This window comes from Notothenia rossii (genome assembly GCF_949606895.1).
Source record: "Notothenia rossii genome assembly, chromosome: 5".
Lineage (NCBI taxonomy): Eukaryota > Metazoa > Chordata > Actinopteri > Perciformes > Nototheniidae > Notothenia > Notothenia rossii.
Genome location: NC_136903.1, coordinates 52,435,762 through 52,456,719, shown reverse-complemented (window position 1 = coordinate 52,456,719; position 20,958 = coordinate 52,435,762). Strand labels below are relative to the sequence as shown.

The 20,958-nt window shown below is 43.1% G+C and overlaps 1 protein-coding gene across 3 annotated transcripts in view; it reads right to left on the bottom strand.

Annotated features, from left to right (window-relative positions):
* Window positions 1-20,958, bottom strand: part of LOC307039302 (copine-9-like) — a 313,745-nt gene that overhangs the window by 267,146 nt on the left and 25,641 nt on the right. For all 3 annotated transcript variants that reach the window (XM_079681211.1, XM_079681212.1, XM_079681213.1), the window contains exon 2: window positions 2,717-2,757. In XM_079681211.1, coding sequence (XP_079537337.1) covers window positions 2,717-2,757 — 41 coding nt within the window. The remainder of the gene's footprint in view (window positions 1-2,716; window positions 2,758-20,958) is intronic.

The following is a 20,958-nucleotide window of genomic DNA, read 5'->3' as shown; positions in this document are numbered from 1 at the left end:
AAGTCATTTTCAATGTGGGCCACCGTGCCGACTTAATATCTTTTTTAATTGTTACTTGGCTGTGGGTGCCCTGTCTTGATACGTGTTTATATAAATGGTATTGTTTTGTGTGGTAGAGGGTCGCTGTAATTGATGCATTTTGCACCCCGGGCCGTTGTTTTGATATTCCGCTTTGACGTAATAACTCTTATTTTTTTCGAGGGAAGGGGATGGGGTCAGAGGACCTAGGTATAAAAAACACGGCTCGCCATTGCATTAGACAGGCACAAAAAACGACATCTGATCCTCCACCAAGAGTCCCAGCTCTTACCTTCTGGTAGGAGATTCAGGGTTCCTAAAAGCAGGCTAAGCCAAGGTCAAGCCAGCACCACCGGCTGGTCCAAGTCCAGGTGAGCAGCTTTCACTCGGTCCACCGAGACGTGCTCGGCCCTGGCACCCAGGTCCACCACCAAGTGCTTGTTCCCGTTTTCCCAGACTCGGATAGGCCCGTCGTAAGGGGGTTGCAGGGGGCCTCTGTGGGCATCGTTTCGGATGAACACATGCTCCGCTGAGCGAAGCCCCACGGGAACCCGGGACACCGGAGTGCCGTGCTGAGCAGTGGGGATCGGAGCAAAGGCTTTAGCGGTGTCCTGCATGACGGCGCACAGGGCGGTCACCAACCAGGGGGCCGATGTGTTGGCGAGGAAATCCCCTGGAAACTGTAGGGGCTGAGCGTAGACCATCTCAGCCGTGGAGCACTGCAGATCCTCCTTAGGCGCGGTCCTATGGCCCAGCATAACCCAAGGCAGCTTGTCGATCCAATTACCGTCCAGACTGGCCCTGAGGTGAACTGCGAACCACAGTCTGAGGAAATGTCCGATGGGGTGCCGAAACGACACATCCATGTCGCAATGAAGGCCCGGGCTATGTCAGCCGCCGCTGTCGATGCGAGTGGGATCGCCTCCGGCCACCGGTTCGTCCTGTCCACCATAGTTAGGAGGTAGGTGAAACCTTGAGAGGAGTGAAATGGGCCAACCAGATCGATGTTGACGTGGTCAAACCTCCTCTCAGACACAAGGAATTGCTCCAGGGCGGCCTTCGCGTGGTGCTACATTTTGGCACGCTGGCAAGCCACGCACGTGCCGGCCCATGTCCTCACCTACTTTTTGAGCCCCCGCCAGACGAATTTCGCGGCCACCATCCGCACAGACGGCTTTCTGCCGGGGTGTGACAGGTCGTGCACCACCTCGAACACGGAGCGCCTCAAGCTGGTGGGAACGAAATCCACATCCTCCAGACGCAATCCCACGTCAGCCCCCTTCAGGGCCTGGACGCTGGGGTCCATGACCTGGTCCGCTGTCATGCGGGTATAGTCGAGGCCCAACTGGACAGCCCCGATGTCGAGGTGTCAGCTGAATAAGGCGAGTGGTTGCCAGACGCCTTCCACCCATTATACATGCACCGCACCGACGGCGTAGTCCAATGCGTCGGTAGTAAGGGAAGTGGCCAACAGGGGGCAGCGTGGTCAGCGTGATCTTGACCTCCTTGAAAGCCTCCGTCTTCCAGCTGATCTCCTGGATGGGGGCCTTAGACTTCAATGCCTCGTACAGAAGCTGCATAACGTGGGCGGCCCGGGTGATGAAACGGTGGTAAAAAGGTCACCATCCCGAGGAACACACTGAGCAACCGGGCCATATGCGGGTGAGGGAAAGCCGCGACAGCTTCAACCTTCGCCGGCAGGGATGCCGTCCCGCCCTTGGTGACGCGGTACCCAAGGAAGAGTTGATTATCAACCCATGTTGGCTGAGCCTCGTAAAAAGAGCACGGAGGTGGGACAGGTGTTCTTCTTCCGAAGTGTTGGTGACAAGTATGTCGTCCAGGTAGACGAACACAAACGGCAAGTCCCGCAGCACCAAATCCATCAGGCGCTGGAATGTTTGAGCGGCGTTCTTGAGCCCGAAAGGCATCATTGATTTTAATTAAATGTATTATGTCAACAGATTTCACATAACTCTATTATGTTAGTTGATAGCTGAAATATGAAGTTTAAATAACAAATATTAGGTTCAATTTAAGATTATTGCTTACTACTAACCTATTACAGTTAATGTTTCCGTTTTTTCAGTGTTCTTTCTGTCCTTCTTACATTACATTACATTGCATTTAGCTGACGCTTTTATCCAAAGCGACTTACAATAAGTGCATTCGACCAGGAAGATACAACCTTGAAGAAAACAGAATCATATAAGTACATCAGGTTTCATAGAGCCAAACATTTCAAGTGCTACTCAACTGGCTTTAGAAAACCAGCCCTTTATTAGTATATAAGTGCTTTGTTAGTAATTCAATCGCTCAAAGTGGAGTCTAAAGAGCAGTCTTAGCAGCAGTAATCACAGTAGCTGTCCACCGCTCACTGCTGCTCATGCTGTACCTCCTGCTATGTGGCAAACAAAGCTATGTTTCAATCATCCTGCAGTAGGTAGTTGCTCTAATAACAAACTTGATTGAAAGTCTGCCAGTTGACCCCTGGGACAGAGCTTTTCATCAATGAGCTGCTGTATGGTGTGTGTGATGCTCTTGTTTGCTGTGCACTGATAAGGTGCAAATAAGAGGATATTTAATAATCACTGCATGAAATTGAACTTCTGTAAATGGCATTGGGGATTTCAAATCACTGTTGAGCTGAAATTAAAGACATGAAAGTTTAATTTGATTAAAGAATGAATTAGAAAATTACCTGGATCTGACTTAGAGAAGGTGTCCATGTCCAACAGGTTTCTGCAATAAAAGGAAAGAAGCTGTTAAAGCTCATACAGTCATATTTAATATACAGTGTCAGTCATTCCAAATCGTTGCGATGCACCATCACCATGTGGTGAAAAAATGACAGGCAAGTCAACCAACTGTTGATTAAATGTCTCAGAAGGCATTACTGAAAGGGATCTCTATGTGGCCAGTACGGAAATAAAAAGGAATTACATTGATCAAGGACATTTTAATGTTAATGTGAGTTAAACGTGGTCATTTTCTTAAAAGAGGACATATGCTCATTTTCAGGTTCATCAGGGGAGAACACAGAGATTTTTGCCTTTACAGACCATGTGCATGCACAAAAACCTAAAGAACACACTACAGGAGAGGAAAAAAAACCAAATAATAAGAATAAGAATACATGGTATTTTAGCGCTTTTCCTGGTGCTCTTTAATAATAGGGCCCCTTTAAAATATAATTAAGCACAAATCCAGCCTTCATTTTGTAGTTTTAGCTGTTGTATCCATCAGTTATGATCAATGATACCTTTCAAATTCAATACAAAAAAACTGTAATAGAAACGTCCGTCAGTCAGTGCTGTGTGTAATTTTATATTTTGTCATCACGTATTGGAGGCATTGGAATTTCTCAACTGCCAACAGAAAGATAAAGGGGAATAATCTATATATATATCCATGGCCAATAATATGAAAGTAGAAACATCATTGAGGCATTTTGTAGCCCCATCAAGGGAGAATTATACACACACAAACACAAAGAGCATCATTGCAAACACACATCAAATCAGTGCCAGGATAACGACCCAGTTTCTCGTCACAACTTGACACATTAGTGAACGGTGAGTGATCACAAACACAGATCTGAAGCTGAGCAGTGACTGACAGGCTGATCTCCAGAGGGCTCCGAGCTGTCAAGGTGACGAGGGGCCACCACGGGGGGCCCCCAGTGAGCATCCTCATATGTTCATGCCCTGCTCGTGTCGACATGCAATATGTTCATATTCATATTCATGCAGCGACATGAGAACATAAGCCCTCCCCTCCCAACAGAGCAACAGTTGTATTGCTAAAACACGGCCATATGGCTCCCCCCCAAATGCATATCATACAGGATTTACTGTGTTTTTAAAGTTGTACATTTTCCATCTCGCTCTAAAAAAATAGACACATCAGAGTCGAAGAGACCTTGCTTAACAGGATTTCATTTTCTATTTTTAGGTATGGTGGTCTTTAATTGAATGTTTTTTATTCAGTATTGCTGCAGTCTTTAATGAACACAATGTCTCACAGGACAGACACAGGCTGGCCAAACTGCATCTCCAATCATAGCTCTAACAATAGCACACTTCTTACGATAAAAAAAGGATAATCCTGAGAGAATATAAATTGGTGAATATGAAGAGTGAGAAGAGGACACGCTACAATGACATAAACATACTTAAATCATTTTATGGGAGCTGTGATTGTTTGCCTCCTTAAAAATCAATTGTTTGACTTTGTTTGTTGACCTGTATGGCGTTATATTTGTGCCTCTATCCTGAGCACGCAATGAAACATGTTGAGCATAGAAAATGCGATTGAGCTCGCACTTGAACATTTTTGAGCACAGAGAAATATATTTTCTCTCATAAAACTCCTGCTCCGTGCGCAGGCAGACCGCTGCACGCGCTCTCTCTCCCTCGCTCGCTCGACCTCTCTAGACTGTGCGCGCTCAGCTTTGCCTGCGCTCGCTGAAGTTGTCACAGCGTTACAAATGTGCAACAAAACCAACCAATCGGAGAACTCAAGAAGGTCAATTCTGATTGGCTGGTCCAGCGACCAGTTGCGACAGCGGAAGTCTAAAATGCTTGATCGTCACGTGGTTCAGAGAGACTCAGAAAGTTCCCGGAAGTTCGTGGCGGGCCATTTGAATCACGATTTGAATGCATTAAAAACAGGATAGAAATGCAAATTTTGGTAGTTAGTGGTCAATAAAGGTTTTGATTTGCAATATGTATAGAACATATCGATATGTGTATGTAGTTACATCAATGTGTTTTGTTTTTTTTAAAGTAAAATGTGCTAATATTTGAGGATTAAGATAAAATAAGAAGTACTTTATTGATACCAATTGGGGAAATGTTTACGCTGCAGCAGCAAAAGACAAGGCATTGTACATTAGACAGTTAAAGACTAGAATCAAACAATCGAAAATGTAAACATCTTAAATAGAAATAAGCATTACAAAAAGTAGAAAATATACATAGATACTATGTGTGAACAGCTATCTTACCTGTTAACATTATGTTAGGCTAACGTTGCCTTGGTCACAGAGCCTGTTGCTCTTGTTTATGTGTATTGATATATTTAGAGGGAGGGAAGGAAGGTTTCAAAATTCTGATTAGAATAATTTCTACATTTTCTTTAATTCACGGTAGCTTCAGTAATCCCATGGTAATTGAGGACATAAGTAATCTAAATGACTAATGTAATCTTTATGACTTTCAGAAAGAACAGGGGACCGACAGGTGCCTATCAATGATTGTCAACTGACAACACGATGAGTCAAAGGACTAGCAGCAGCAGCATGATGATGATGTTAAATGTGTTGTTTTCGGAACATCCATTGTAAATAAATGGAATTCAATAAACATTGAATAGCATGTCATGCAGTTTGTCTGTGCCTTTTCCTCCGTGGTGTCCTGGCATATAGTCTCCCCCGGGGTTTGCTGTGCTGCCGGGGGGATGCTCCAATCGCTCTTTTCCCACTGACACAGAGAGGAGGAAAGAATGTCTGGCTCAAGTCAGCAGGAGCAATTTAACTATCACCAAAGACAACAACAGCAACACAACATGTGAGGTAGTCATATTTTTCACAAAACGAAGACCACACCATTGGGAAGCTTAACGTCTGTTTAATCAAAATAAGGAACAGGGAGAGGCTTGCAAAACTCTGGGAGTTGAGACTCAGGTGCAAGTTGAGGGTCTCATTGCAGGTCTTCAGGCTCCATTGAATCCCCCTAGGGTTCTTGTGCTGAGAGAGGGAGACAGGAGAAAGGGTTAGATACATCTAGCAACCTATAGGGTGGGAAATTGTTGACCTATTTGAAACTTACCTTGTGTTTTCACTCTCACTTAAGTCCCTCTCCCTTTGCCATCAATCCAACATCAGCTGAGCTGCTACATAATACAGACAGGTACAGATGTAGCGCTTCATTTCAGACAGTTTGAAACGCGAGGGCCGTGATTGGTACGTGATCTGCCCTCGCTCAAGGGAAAACCTCCAGCTTGACTTGAGACCGCCCCCGTGATAGATAAATGTAATTATAATGAAGCCAGCTGAAATGGATCATTGATCCACCAGGGGGTGCAGTGGGGTTCCACACTGGAGCTCATGTGAAATAAAGTCAGATACCGTACGCTGGATGTACAGCGGAACTTTGTTAAGATCCATATGTCACGGATATCATACTACTGTGCTAAATAAGATACATGTAATCATTTACAAAACATCACCATGTTGTTATTTAACAAAACAATGTTGTTTAGTCGAAAAATACGAACGGGAGGAAATGCAACCCGGCTCTCGATTTTTAATCCTAATTTAATCATCATCTTCACCACGATCATTTATGTTTATGTTCGCCGAATTGACATGAAATCACTGACACATATGAATATACTGTATTCAACATCATTAAAACGTTATTAACGTGCCTAAACTCAGTAATTCACTAAAAATATTTATATTTTAATGGAGCCTCGCCGGCAGATCAGGATTCCCGACGCGTAGCGGAGGGATCTTGATCGGCATGAAGGGTGTTATTTTCCCCATAAGGAACAAGTCGCTGCAAATTATCTCGCTTATTATATGGCCACATTCTCAACAAAGTAACGACATGACTCCCAATATTAATTGAAATGCTTTTATGGATTTAGAAAATGTTTTTATTGATTTAAAAAATAGTTCAATGTATTGATTTAAATTGACATGCATCCGCTAAGAAAAATAGTCCGTTGTTACCGCTTTTTAAACAGTCTGAATGAAACGGCAGCTCTCAGCTGTGTATTCACACAACTAATGGCCCATCAACCACAGCTCTCTCCCCCCCTCCCCCCCTGATCTTTCTTCTACAGCAGCTAAATTAACTGTAGGTTACTCTGAGTGACAAGCTTAAAGTTAGACACAACACTGTCATTGCAAGTGACCCTCTGTTAGTTGACTTTTATGTTCAACTGCTAAATTCGTTACTGATAAAAAAAAGGGCTTCTACTGTACCTAATTACCTTAACACTAGAACCGCCAGAGGTTTTTGTATAGGCCTACCAAAAATCATCAAATCCCGCTATTAGAATGCAATTTTTAACAACATAGGATGCTACATAACACACTTTCAGGAAAAATCGGACTGGGAGACTTTAATATTTTATTGAAAAAAAGTTACATTGCACACACACAACACACATCACACAAATTGACCCCATTGGCGGTTCTAGTGTTAAATAAACTCACTAATTAATGAAACCAGTTCAATACGCATTATTCTTATTCTTCTCATTCTTTATGAGCTCAGACATTCCAAAAATAACGAACTAATCTCTTCTAATTCTGCACCTGTCCGCCGCAACCTTCGTTCCCTCTCCCCCTCTACCTTTGCCTCATCGGTGCTCTCAGCCCTCCCTTCCTCTGACTCGTTCCAACCCCTGCCTCCAAACTCTGCTGCAGAAACCCTCCTCTCTACTCTCTCATCCTCTCTGGACTCTCTCTGTCCTCTCACATCTCGGCAGGCTCGTCAGTCCCCTCCTGCTCCCTGGCTAAATGACGCACTGCGTGCTAAAAGAACCATCCAGAGCAGAAATGGTGGAAACCCAAACACCATGACGACCTCCTAACCTATCAGGCTCTCCTCTCCTCTTTCTCTGCTTCCATCTCTCAGGCAAAAAGCACTTTCTTTCAAGATAAGATCCAATCTTCCTATTCCAATCCCAAAAAACTGTTTTCCATCTTCTCCGCCCTCTTGGACCCCCCCAAAGCCCCTCCCCCCTCCTCCCTTCTGTCAAGCGACTTTGTTAACCACTTTGAAAAAAAGGTTGATGATATTCGCTCTTCTTTTTCTGACTCACCTTTACTCACCGCTGGGTCACCAGACCCACCTTTCACCCACACACTAACCTCCTTCTGCCCTCTCTCTCCAAGTGAGGTTCTTACCCTTATTACCTCTGCCCGTCCTATCACCTGTCCTCTGGACCCTCTCCCTTCAAACCTCCTTCAAACTATCGCTCCTGATATTCTACCGTTTCTCACCCGTTTCTCACCCACTCGTTTCTCATCATCAACACTTCTCTAACTTCTGGTCACTTTCCAAACAGTCTCAAGGAGGCAAGAGTAAACCCTCTCCTAAAGAAACCCACTCTCAACCCATCTGATGTTATAAACGACAGGCCTGCCTCTCTCCTCCCGTTCCTGTCTAAAACACTTGAACGCGCTGTCTTTAAACAACTCTCCTGTTATCTCCATCAGAACAACCTTCTGGATCCGCACCAGTCTGGTTTCAAGGCAGGTCACTCAACAAAAACTGCCCTCCTTGCTGTCACTGAGGAACTGCACACGGCTAAAGCAGCCTCCCTCTCCTCTTTCATCATCCTTTTGGACCTGTCTGCTGCATTCAACACGGTGAATCATCAGATCCTCCTTCGCACTCTCCAAGAACTTGGAGTTTCAGGCTCTGCACTTTCCCTCCTCACCTCATACCTCAAAGACCACACCTACAGGGTAACTTGGAGAGGGTCCGAGTCCGACCCTTGTCAACTAACTACAGGGGTCCCTCAGGGCTCTGTTCTTGGTCCCCTCCTCTTCTCCTTGTACACAAACTCGCTTGGATCAGTCATTAGCCCGCGTGGTTTTTCATACCACTGCTACGCTGACGACACCCAATTAATTCTGTCCTTTCCCCGCTCTGAGACCCAGGTCGTTGCATGCATCTCTGCTTGCCTAGCAGACATCTCTCGGTGGATGACTCCTCACCACCTCAAGCTCAACCTTGACAAGACTGAACTGCTTTTCCTTCCGGGAAAAGATTGTCCCACTCTTGACCTAACAATCAACATCGGCACCTCGATTGTTTCCCCGACTCAGACTGCAAGGAATCTAGGTGTGAACCTAGATAACAAACTGTCCTTCACTGCAAATATAGCTGCTACAACCCGCTGCTGCAGATACACCCTTTACAACATCAGGAGGATACGTCCCCAGCTGACCCAGAAAGCGACGCAGGTTCTGGTCCAGGCTTTCGTCATCTCTCGCCTAGATTACTGCAACTCCCTCCTGGCTGGTCTACCTGCATGTGCCATCCGACCTCTGCTGGTCTACCTGCATGTGCCATCCGACCTCTGCAGCTCATCCAGAATGCAGTGGCTCGTCTGGTCTTCAACCTTCCTAAATTCTCCCACACCACGCCGCTCCTCCGCTCCCTTCATTGGCTTCCGGTAACTGGAAGAATCCACTTCAAGACAATGGTACTTGCGTACCATGCTGCGAATGGATCTGGCCCTTCCTACATCCAGGACATGGTTAAACCGTACACCCCAGCACGTGCACTCCGCTCTGCATCAGCCAAACAGCTCGCTGCACCCGCACTGCGAGGGGGACCCAAGTTCCCATCAGCAAAAACACGAAGATTTTCTATCCTGGCTCCAAAATGGTGCAATGAGCTCCCCATTGACATCAGGACTGCAGAAAGCTTACACATCTTCCGGCGCAGACTGAAAACTCATCTCTTTCGACTCCACTTTAAGCGATAGAAGAATTAACAAAGCACTTATATACTAATAAAGGACTGGCTTATCTAAAGCCAGTTGAGTAGCACTTGAAATGTTTTAGCTCTATGAAACCTGATGTACTTACTGTATATGATTCTGTTTTCTTCAAGTTTTTACCTTGTTGGTCGAACGCACTAATTCTAAGTCACTTTGGATAAAAGCGTTAGCTAAATGCAATGTAATGTAATGTAACATAGTCTGAGAATCAGATCTGTTTTTTAAATGAAATCTGACGGCAGGCAGTTAGCTCTGATCACCTATGATAAATGCGCCACACCTAATCGCTGGCCATTCAGCCACAGAGCTCCCTCTATACAAATCAAACTGTAGACGGTGTGAAAGCACCTATTGTTTTAATTAATGGTCGGAATGTCACCTGTGAGCCTTCTGAATTACTGTGGGACAGCACATTCTAGACTAAAATGTTCAATCAATAAAGTAACATCTTATCTGATCTTATCTTAATAATATTAATAATAATAATAAATCATACAGTATGTGTCCGAAAGGGAGCAGGAGGAAGCAAACACAAAAATATACAAAAAATATTCTGCATATTAAAGCAAATGATTGTAAAGGTTAAAGTATGAGCATAACAAATAAAGAAGTGTAATGTAAACATTTACATTATGATTATTTAATATATAAAGACTATATATTATTGAATTACAAGATTAGATATACTTTAGTTGATCTAAAATATTGATGTGTTCAAATGCTCTTCAAAACAAAACTGAAGGTCCATGAAACTTGTCTTTCTGTATTTGTGAATGAAGCGCCATCTCCTGGTTAAAACCTGAAATTGAAAATCTGGCAACGCCCTCTTGGAAAATAGTGGGAGGGCTTAACATTCCTTGATACTGGTCTTAGGCAGGTCGTAGGCAGGAAGCTGTAAACTGGAGTCTGAAATGAGGTGCTACATCTGTAATAATCAACAGAATCAGGAGGACATTATATCGCTCTGCTAAAAACACTCACCCATAAGTTACCTTTTTGTTTGCAAGTCTCAAATATCCACTCTAAATCCATATCAATTGCGATGTATCACAAAAATAGCTCTCTTCCTTATTATTGTGTAACGTTAACTATAATATACTAGCTTGAACTCCAAAATGGATATCCTCATTTCACCACCTCCACCCACTACAATCACACGCCCCAATGTTATATTTAAGTTAACTAATATTTAACTCCCTCCACCCTGGATAAAAGCATGTTCAGAAGCCCCTTTTCTCTAATTCCACAACGTTGGATGAAATAACATTAAGAGAACGGATTAATAGGCTGTTCATGGTTAACGTGTGTTGCTAACTTTATCCGGTATCCTAGCCTAATTTGTTTAGTTGTCCGGTTGAAAATTAACGCAAACTCTATGCCCATTGTAGAACAGGAAACAGAAGTTGGTCCAGGTTCTGGTCAACCCAAAATTGTGATAGAGAGATAAACATGTTTTGTCATTCTGCCACCTCTAATGCTTACAGCAAGTAATCAATACCTCAGAAGGGTTCATGTAGGCCTGCATGTAGGCTACGGTTTGTTAGCTGTTTGCTTAAGCTACCCCTATAGCTATGTTGCCGGCTAGCAAACTCAGGCATTGACAATAACGTGATATCAGAAAACTAGAAATGTATAACTCACCTGACACTATGGCGTACTATTCTCTTCATTCAAGTCTGTCATGTCCTGTAAATGCATGTGTAAATGTCAACGACGGATATGTAATAAGAACGTCAACAGCCTGATGGCAACCGAAAATCCCTCTCTCATCTCAGATAGAAGATATGATTGGAGACGACCAGCCAATCAGAATGGACCTTCTCGAGTTCTCCGATTGGTTGGTTTTGTGGCACATTTGTAACGCTGTGACAACTTGAGCGAGCGCAGGCAAAGCTGAGTGCGCACAGGGTGGAGAGGTCGAGCGAGCGAGGGAGAGAGAGCGCGTGCAGTGGTCTGCTTGCGCACGGAGCAGGAGTTTTATGAGAGAAAATATATTTCTCTGTGCTCAAAAATGTTCAAGTGTGGGCTCAATCGCATTTTCTATGCTCAACATGTTTCATTGCGTGCTCAGGATAGAGGCACAAATATAACGCCATAGATTGTTGTTTAACAGTAGATTTGCAGAAAAAATAAATAGGACTAATTATATTGCATTACAGAAGCTAGAGGAGTAGCATGTGGCTGCATTGGGACTGGGACTTCCACAAACAGCTTCCACAAAACTCCATCATCTCCAGTATAAAAAGGTGTAGCCACTTCAACTACATGCTCCAACAAGTTCGAGTTGGCTGATTTATAAAGATTATTTGGTGAATTCTATATAAAACAGATGTGTAATGTGTAGAATCTGAGTACAAAAATGGCCTCCAAGAATGTGTGTTTGTTATTAGGTGCTCAGGATCTGGTATTAGAAATATAAAGAAATGTAATATAAATAATTTATTTTGTATAAAATAAACAAATGGATCCGTTGAATATTGAGGCCAAGATTCCAGTTTTTCATACTTTTTAATCATTTCACCAACTCTTTGGGAGAAGGGATTTTAGGGTTTCCTTTAAATCCCAAATACATTTAAAAAAAAAAAAAAAAAGAACCAATAGAGTGCCACAGTGACGCGTCCTAAAACCCGGAAGTAAGTTAGCATTTTACCACTTCGGTTCCTTCGCCAAAAAGCAATGTAATTTCTCCATAGGATTTTGGAAAATAGCTGGAAACAAGGTCTGTGGTTGACACATAATTAAGAGCCAGATCACGTTTTGTTCTACGACATTAAATACATCAGCTGTGACCCCACTGGTGATTTTTGAAGAGTTTACGTGTCTGAAAAACTATGGTTGTTAAAAAGTGGATGAATAGGACCACAGAAGTTGTGGAGGACGTTGTACGTCATTATGCCGAACACGTAAACACTCCTCTAAGTTTGTTTGCCCTGTTCTGCTTGAAAGCAAGTACCTGCCTCCTGCAAACTCTTCAAACAAACGCTTCAACTTGAAACATTTAGAATCTGTATTTTTGAATATGGATCTTAAGTTGGCGTGACGTTGTACTCGGCTGTAGATCGTTTATAGCATAACGTTAGCATTTTGCTTCTTGTGACTAGATTTAGGATTCGAAAATTATAAAAGTAGGGTAGACATGTGGATATTATCCGGCTGAACAAAACGTGATCCGTCTCTTAAATGTGTGTCAACCACAGACCTTATTTCCAGCTTTTTTCCAAAATCCTATGGAGAAATTGCGTTGGTTTTTTGTCGAGGGAACCGGAAGGAGTTTACTTCCGGGTTTGAGGACGCGTCACTGTGGCACTCTGTAAACCAACAACAAGTTTGACATTTTTACCTAACACCATCAGATGTGCATAAGGCTGTTATTTTTAAGGGTTTTGATTGATGATGCTTTTTTCTTTGAAGCTTAACTTCTGTTAGACACTAATCTCATTTAGCTGACAAAGGTTTCTGCTTGTAATGTGTCCTTATGCATGAGACCTTCAGGACAAGATATGAGGGAAGCTGGGCATCCAATCAGAGCCCTCCCATGCTGTGATTGACATTCTCCCCCTGAGGAGTCCTGGCTCCCTGTGCTCACTGACCTGCCTGCATTTCACTGTCAAACAGCAGCAACGTCACTTTTCAGTATCAGACCTGGGCCCCGCTGAGCAGCAGTCACAGTGCAGAGGCCCTTTAAAACCTCGCTGCATTAGTGGGGAACACCTTATGGGTTTCACTCAACCTTTAATCTAGTTGAACACCGGACTCCTTTATCCCCACTGAAAAATCTATAATGTGCAAAATAGTTTTTATTTCGAAAGTTTGAATGCTTTTTGTTTCCTACTTTACTGCTTCTGTTGAGGCAAAAACACCTGCTGCATCTTTGGGTGAAGTATGACTATAAGATCCTGTCACCAACCAAGATAGACTGAATGTGTGTGGTGTTTTGCAATAGATGTGGGTCCGAAAATGTTCTTATAGTTGTGTAGATTTGGGCTAAGGCTTTGTAATTTAAGTGTCAGTTTCAACAATTGTGCTCACAATGTGTCATTGTGGTGCAGTTGAATGTTGAACCTATACCATAAATGAATGTTGAGTTGTAAATAATAAATGGTCTGCATTTTATGGAGCGTTATCCAGTCTCTGTGACCCCTCAAAGCGCTTTTACATTTACAATTCAACATTGACACCACTCATACAGAGGTAGATGCTGCTATAAAAGATTCCACCTGCTCAAGGAGATTGGGTTAAAAGTATCTTTCCAAAAAAAACATAGACATGAGGACTGCTGGATGGAACATACAACCTTTCGATTGAAAGACAACAGTTCTACCTCACAGCCACTCGGTTCATTTCATCAACAGTGAGCTAGAGATTGGGTTATTAGGAGCTTTGTTACCTGGAGAGCAGATGTCATGTATTTGTTTCATGTAACAGTCCTGTGGCAGCGGTAATCAATGCAGACTGAAGGCTGGCTTAAAATCCTATCAGACAGAGGAAACCCCCCACTTCCTTTCACGCTGTCTGACTGCCTGTCTCACACACACTGAGATTCATCTCAAAGCTGCTCTGTAAGGTGGAGCCTTCACTTTGTCATTGGTGAGTGATCAAATGAGAGCAGTCTATCTTCACTTCCTGTCATTACTGAACTATTTAACAGCAAAATACAGTTTGACAGCTCTGGATGCAGCAAAAAGCCTCTAAATGTAGAGAATACATTGTCACATCCCCTGTTACTGAGGAGAAGGCTGTCTTTAAAGGTGACATGTCATGCTTTTCCGGTTATTACCCGTCCCCTTGTGTGTTATGAACGTTTTTCTGCATGTAAATGGTTTGCAGAGTCAAAACCCTCAAAGTACACCCTGTAGCGAGTAAAACTCTAAAACAGAAAATACCTCCCCAAAACGCCTCGTTGGTGAAACGTCATCATGACGTCATCGTCATTTGATTCTTCCGGGTACGTGCTTTCGTAAGCACGTACCCGGAACTAAATGGGCCAATCCGTGGAGCCGTTACGTTACGTCCGCGGAACCGTTACGTTAAGCCCCCGCTGATTGGTCCAAATTGACCAATCCACACACACACTCAGTGCAGGCAGCCCTGCTGATTTCTGCTCCCTGCTGTAGGCTGATAACAGACAGTTGGGATCGCGCGAAATTCTCTCTGCAGACCCATTCTCACAGTGTTTATCAACCTATAAACCTTTTTCTTACTCAATATCAAGTCATGACCGAAAGATCGAGATCGCGGGTACAAGCGGCCGAGATGGGTTTTCTCCGCAGGGTGGCTGGTGTCTCCCTTAGGGATAAGGTGAGAAGTTCGGTCATCCGGGAGGGACTCGGAGTTGAACCGCTCCTCTTTCGCGTCAAAAGGAGCCAGTTGAGGTGGTTCGGGCACCTAGTTAGGATGCCACCTGGGCGCCTCCCTAGGGAGGTGTTCCAGGCACGTCCAGCTGGGAAGAGACCAAGGGGTACACCTAGGACCAGGTGGAGGGATTATATCTCTTCGCTGGCCTGGGAGCGCCTTGGGATCCCCCAGTCAGAGCTGGTTGATGTGGCCAGGGAAAAGAAAGTTTGGGGCTCTCTGTTGGAACTGCTACCTCCGCGACCCGACCACGGATAAGCGGGAGAAGATGGATGGATGGATGGATGGATGGATGGATGGATGGATGGATGGAATATCAAGCCACACTTATTGTTTTTATTTCGGCTGTGACTTTGTGTGTGTTCAGGTTGAGTTTGGCTGTGTTTGGCTGTGTATCGCTAAACAAGGAAATTACGGAGGGGGGTGGGGGGGGGGGAGCTGCAGCGAGCCGTTTAGTGGTGAAGTATTATTTGAATTGTTTGAAGTATTAAAGTAACATGTTATGGCAGGAAAGCTTTATATAGCGTATTTTTGGTATATTCATTTTTATGTCACCTGATATATAGAATGATTTGAGTGATTTCTGCCTTGAGTAAAATGATTACCCGTGGATGAGTATTTTTCAGAAAGTCAGTAGAAAAGGCTCGGGAGTCTCTTTACTAATTGTCAATGGTCTTTGCAAATGAACAGCAGATGTACCCATGTTGATTGAATTGGTAAGAGGTCAGAGGAACTCCAAGAGAGGGTCTTCCTCAGACCTAATACAATTAAAGTCTTGTTGATTAGTGGTTCATATCCAGCATGCATTAGTTAAGAAACGATAAGGATATTGGTGTGTTGAAATGTATGTGCGTTTCCTGTAAGACTCTTAACAGAGCAGGAGACGATTGGGTCACACACAAGTTAGTCTGATTCTAGGTGAGCTGACTTGAGGTGACAGGAAGTTCAGAGATGGCCTTATGCTATGAAAACAGTGAACCTTAGTTAGTTAGCTAATCCTATGGATGTCATGAGACCAGGACGTTTAAGACATATGAATTGAAGCTTTCATAGAGAAAAACATGTGACCTCTGTGTGATGGGCTGCATAGGGATAATGTGTGTGCGTTAAAGATTTTAAAGGGGAATGAGTGTGTGTTCTGTCAGAGAGTCCTCTGTCTGTAAGATTATACTACTCCAAATCATTGTTGGGGACTGCTTGGGGGCAGAGAAGGACACACACACACAAACACATACACTGTAAGAAGCAACAGATGGAATCGACAAACTGCTGACTCAATGCCTGGGGTCCCGCCCAGGAGTCAAACCGACCAATGGAACACTGCCAACTCACTGGCTAGCTCGCTCAGAAGTGAACTCGCCAATAACAAATAACTAGAGAGGAGCAAGCGATAAAACTCCTCCCCACCTGTGTATAAATGTTGTGATGATTTTGGTGCTCGGCGCTCTTGTTCTGACTGGTGTCTCACGCGGTGGTAGAACCTGAGCCCGGAGTAATCTGCATTTTGAAGCTGCTGTTGCGGAGTGCTTCGTGATTAGGTGTTGTATCTTTTACCATTAAAAGCAAATATTATTGTTTAACCCTTATCCTGGTTGTTTTGAGTTTTTCCTTCTTTTGAGAACCCGCTCATATAGGAACGGCGCGGAGCAGAGGTTCTGCCCCAACAGTGGAGAAAGTGAATACTGCTGAATACACATACTTTACAGAGATGCTGTATGCGAAACCAATGTGAGTTTGGAAAATTGCACAGTATTTTTCTATTTTAGTATACCTCAACAATGGAATTATGATCAGTGGAAATGGCCTAGACACCTCTCCTTTAATACCACCTGCAACCACTCCTGTAAAAACATTTTACAGCTTCCACCAAAGACTCGCCTATTGTAGGAGTGTGGTGGCCACTTAATCCCAACCCTAAGGGAAACATGTGTGGTAATGGGTTGGACTGAAGTCAGAATAAAGGTGTAACACAGAATGTATTGACAATTTATACCATTATGCTTTAAATAACAGTCAAACCAAGCAAGAGGGGGGGTGTTCCGTTTCAAATGCGTTTGTTTCGAACACGCGGGAACGTTTTTGGCCAGCAGATGACAACATACTTCTCATCTAAACAGTCAGATGTTCGTTAAGAGAATGTCCGTCGCGACTTGAGTCATGGGACAACCTTTGGCATCTGTATTTATGTCTCTCATCACAATGTAATAATTAAAACAAACAATAAGTCGTAAATACAACCCCCAATATTAATGTGAGTTGAAAAAGTAAAGCATTGATCTAGAGGAGAAGCATAACCTCTGTGTGAGAGGCCAGCTATCACTGCTTGTTTTAATTGTGCATTGTAGACGGAGCATCATTGCAGGACCCCCAACCACAGCTCTCTGCTCCACCAGGGACCCCACCAGGAAGGAAAGGCCAGCTCAAAGTGTGGCTCCAATGTGCGTGGACAGAGAGGAAGACAGATAATTAATTATTGAAAAATGTTGTGATGGATGTTACTAGGGATGTGATAAGTATATGATATGAGATTAAATATATACAAAATATTGTCTTCTGTTTGGATATTTACAAATACTTTCTGCACACTCAAAATTGCAACATTTCCTTGTTGGAAAGAACCAAGTTAAACTGTTTTGGTCCACCTTAGCACATTAGCTAGCAAAATTAGCATTGAATGATTATCCCGAAGATTCATAGAAAGCATATTCTAAGTGTTTGACCCCTGTACGGTCACTTTCAGATGGCTCGTTTTGCAAATTGAATGTCCAACTTTTACAACAACTCCCTGGTCATTTTGTAGTTCTGCACCCATTTTTCACACTACTGATTTTGGGCACTTTATTGTCAGATACGAGCCTGTGATGTCACTCCTTCTCAAATATTTACAGCTCCTCTTCTCACTGCTTCAGGTGGGTGTCACGACTCTCCACACACACAAAAACAACTCAGGAATCACTGTGTACTTATACTCATTAACATGGGACGTTATCTAACGCCTGTTGTGGTAGAGCCAAATGTGCTGATTTTCACAATCTTATTCCATCAGAATAATGTGGAAGATGCAAACAATAACAATTGTAGGAGCTTCAATGTATTTACACACTTCCTGATTCATTCTTTTTTCATCAGTGCGACATCTCTGTGTTTTCCCTTCCATGAAGTGTGTTACATAGGTCTTCATGAAATAATGAATGGTCTGCAAAGGCTAAAATCTGTCTCCTCTCAATGCACCTGTTCTAGTTGTAATTAACAATGACTGCCCTCCTTTTGTCTCCTTTTCACAACGTGACTTAAAGCCGCCTCAGGTACGAAACACTTAAAGCAGATCTGAGGTGCAGCTGCCTGCCTGTCTTCACTTTAATAAAGTCATTATGTGCAGGGACATGAATCTGGGGCTCTCCCCTCATTCTCATTTCCCTTTTCCAGTTGTGACTTATCCGTTTGAACAGTAAACTCTGTGTCAGGCATCTTAACCTGAGTGGAGAAAGCAATCCAGCTCATTACCACCTGCAGGGGGGCTCCGGGCTGCAGCAGCACAGCTGATGAAACCCTTAATGGAAAAAAGAGACGGCAGAGAATAGATTGGCTGAGGCATCGAGTGTGTGGAGACAGACCCATTTATTTTTTCTGAAGGCAAATCCTCCTCATATTGCAAAACAAGCTGAGATTTAAAAAGTTGGGAATAAGGGAGAAGTCACAGAGGCTTTTAGAAATAAAGTATTTCACCTCCAGATAACCTCCCCTGACAATACTGCAACGTTCATGCAATAACGACATAGTGTGGCTACATGAGAGAACCATCAAATGTCACGACACATCAGGCACGTCCTCTCAGACAGGATGATGCAAGAAGGTGAGCGAGGAGGGTGAGGGAGGAAGAGGGTGATGAGGGAGGCAGCAGGTATTCTAAGGAAGAGCAACAAAAAGATCAGCACCACACAGCATCATCTACACACAGCCCTGCTTCTGTCTGCAGAGAACTTTGTCAATCATCGTCAATTTCAGAACTCTATAACGGCTTATGTATCTCACTCACAGTAAAATGACTCTCAGCAACCACTTAGAAATCCACAATGTTGCAAATTGGAGTGTTACTGAGAAGCTATCCTTCAGGTGGGCTGACTGTGGCTGAGTGGTCTACAAATAAGAAGGTCATGTTTTAATCCCCATCCCCCTGTAGTCAACATGTATCCCTGGGCAAGATATTTTAGCCCTGATTGATCCATAATGCATTGCTCACGGTGTGTGAGTGTATGTGAATGTTACTCCCTGAGCCTCTGAATGAATGTGTGTATATTAGGGGTGTAACCAGGGGCGGACTGGGGGGAAAAAGTGTCCCGGGGATTAATTGACAGACAGGCCCACTTAATGCGCGGCATGTATCGGCCGGCCGGCGACGAAAGTATTTTACTTAACAAAAAACCCTATGCATTTTATGTTATTTTGGACCATTATTCATATACAGATGGAGCGATTCATTTCGGACAGTTTGAAACGCGAGGGCCGTGATTGGTACGTGATCTGCCCTCGCTCAAGGGAAAACCTCCAGCTTGACTTGAGACCGCCCCCGTGATAGATAAATGTATTTATAATGAAGCCAGCTGCAATGGATCATTGATCCACCAGGAAGTGCAGTGGGGTTCCACACTGGAGCTCATGTGAAATAAAGTCAGATACAGTATGCTGGATGTACAGCGGAACTTTGTTAAGATCCATATGTCACGGATATCATACTCTGTGCTAAATAAGAGACATGTAATCATTTACAAAACATCAACATGTTGTTATTTAACAAAATAATTGTGTTATTCGAAAAAAACGAACGGGAGGAAATGCAGCCCGGCTCTCGATTTTTAATCCTAATTTAATCATCATCTTCACCACGATCATTTATGTTTATGTTCGCCGAATTGACATGAAATCACTGACACATATGAATATACTGTATTCAACTTCATTAAAACGTTATTAACGTGCCTACACTCAGTAATTCACCAAAAATATGTATATTTTAATGGACTTTCGTCGGTCGATCAGGATCCCAAAGTGTAGCGGAGGGATCCTCATCTGGATGAAGGGTGTTTTTTCCCCATAAAGAACAAGTCGCTGCAAATTATCCCGCTTATTACATGGCCACATTCTCAACAAAGTAACGACATGACTCCCAATATTAATTGAAATGCTTTTATGGATTTAGAAAATGTTTTTATTGATTTAAAAAATAGTTGTATGTATTGATTTAAATTCACATGCATCCGCTAAGAAAAATAGTCCGTTGTTACAGTTTTTTAAACTGAATGAAACGGCAGCTCTCAGCTGTGTATTTACACAACTAATGGCCCATCAACCACAGCTCTCTCCCCCCCTCCCCCCCTGATCTTTCTTCTCCAGCAGCTAAATTAACAGTAGGTTACTCTGAGTGACCATAGACTGTATGTGACAAGCTTACAGTTAGTGACGTAACAACACCATAAAAGCTGGTGGGTTGAAAGCAATACGGGAGGTAAAAATAACTACAATAATTGTGACTTATTTATTGTGGCTTTTATGTTTTTAGGTATAAAATTGTATGTAATTCAGGCTTATAGTTCACCCTTCTCTAAAAGCCTTCAACAATGACAATATTCATTGTAATTTAATAAATCCTTCCAACACACATTGTAAAAAATAGCCTACTGTAAGTTAAGAAATCATTTCAATATGTACATCTTCTGATGTAACAACAATAACATTATAAATAGTAACATAGCTGAACATGGTATTGCACATTTAGCTTTGAGTGTTACTGACCTGAGATGTTTTTATTACATGAATTAAGGTGACTGAGGCTTTTTAACATACAGGGATGCAAACTCATCAGGTATGAAAAAGGTGACAAGGATCCGAGCCCCCGGCTCCCCCACCCCACGGAATGACAGAGGATTTTAGCAGTCAGAACAACTAAAGCAGCAGTGTTAATAATAACAGAAACGCCAAAGAGTCACATAATAGAAATATATAAAAGCATTTATTTCAAATTGTGGAGCAGTCAGTTTATAATTTTGGCAGCACTGTTGAACA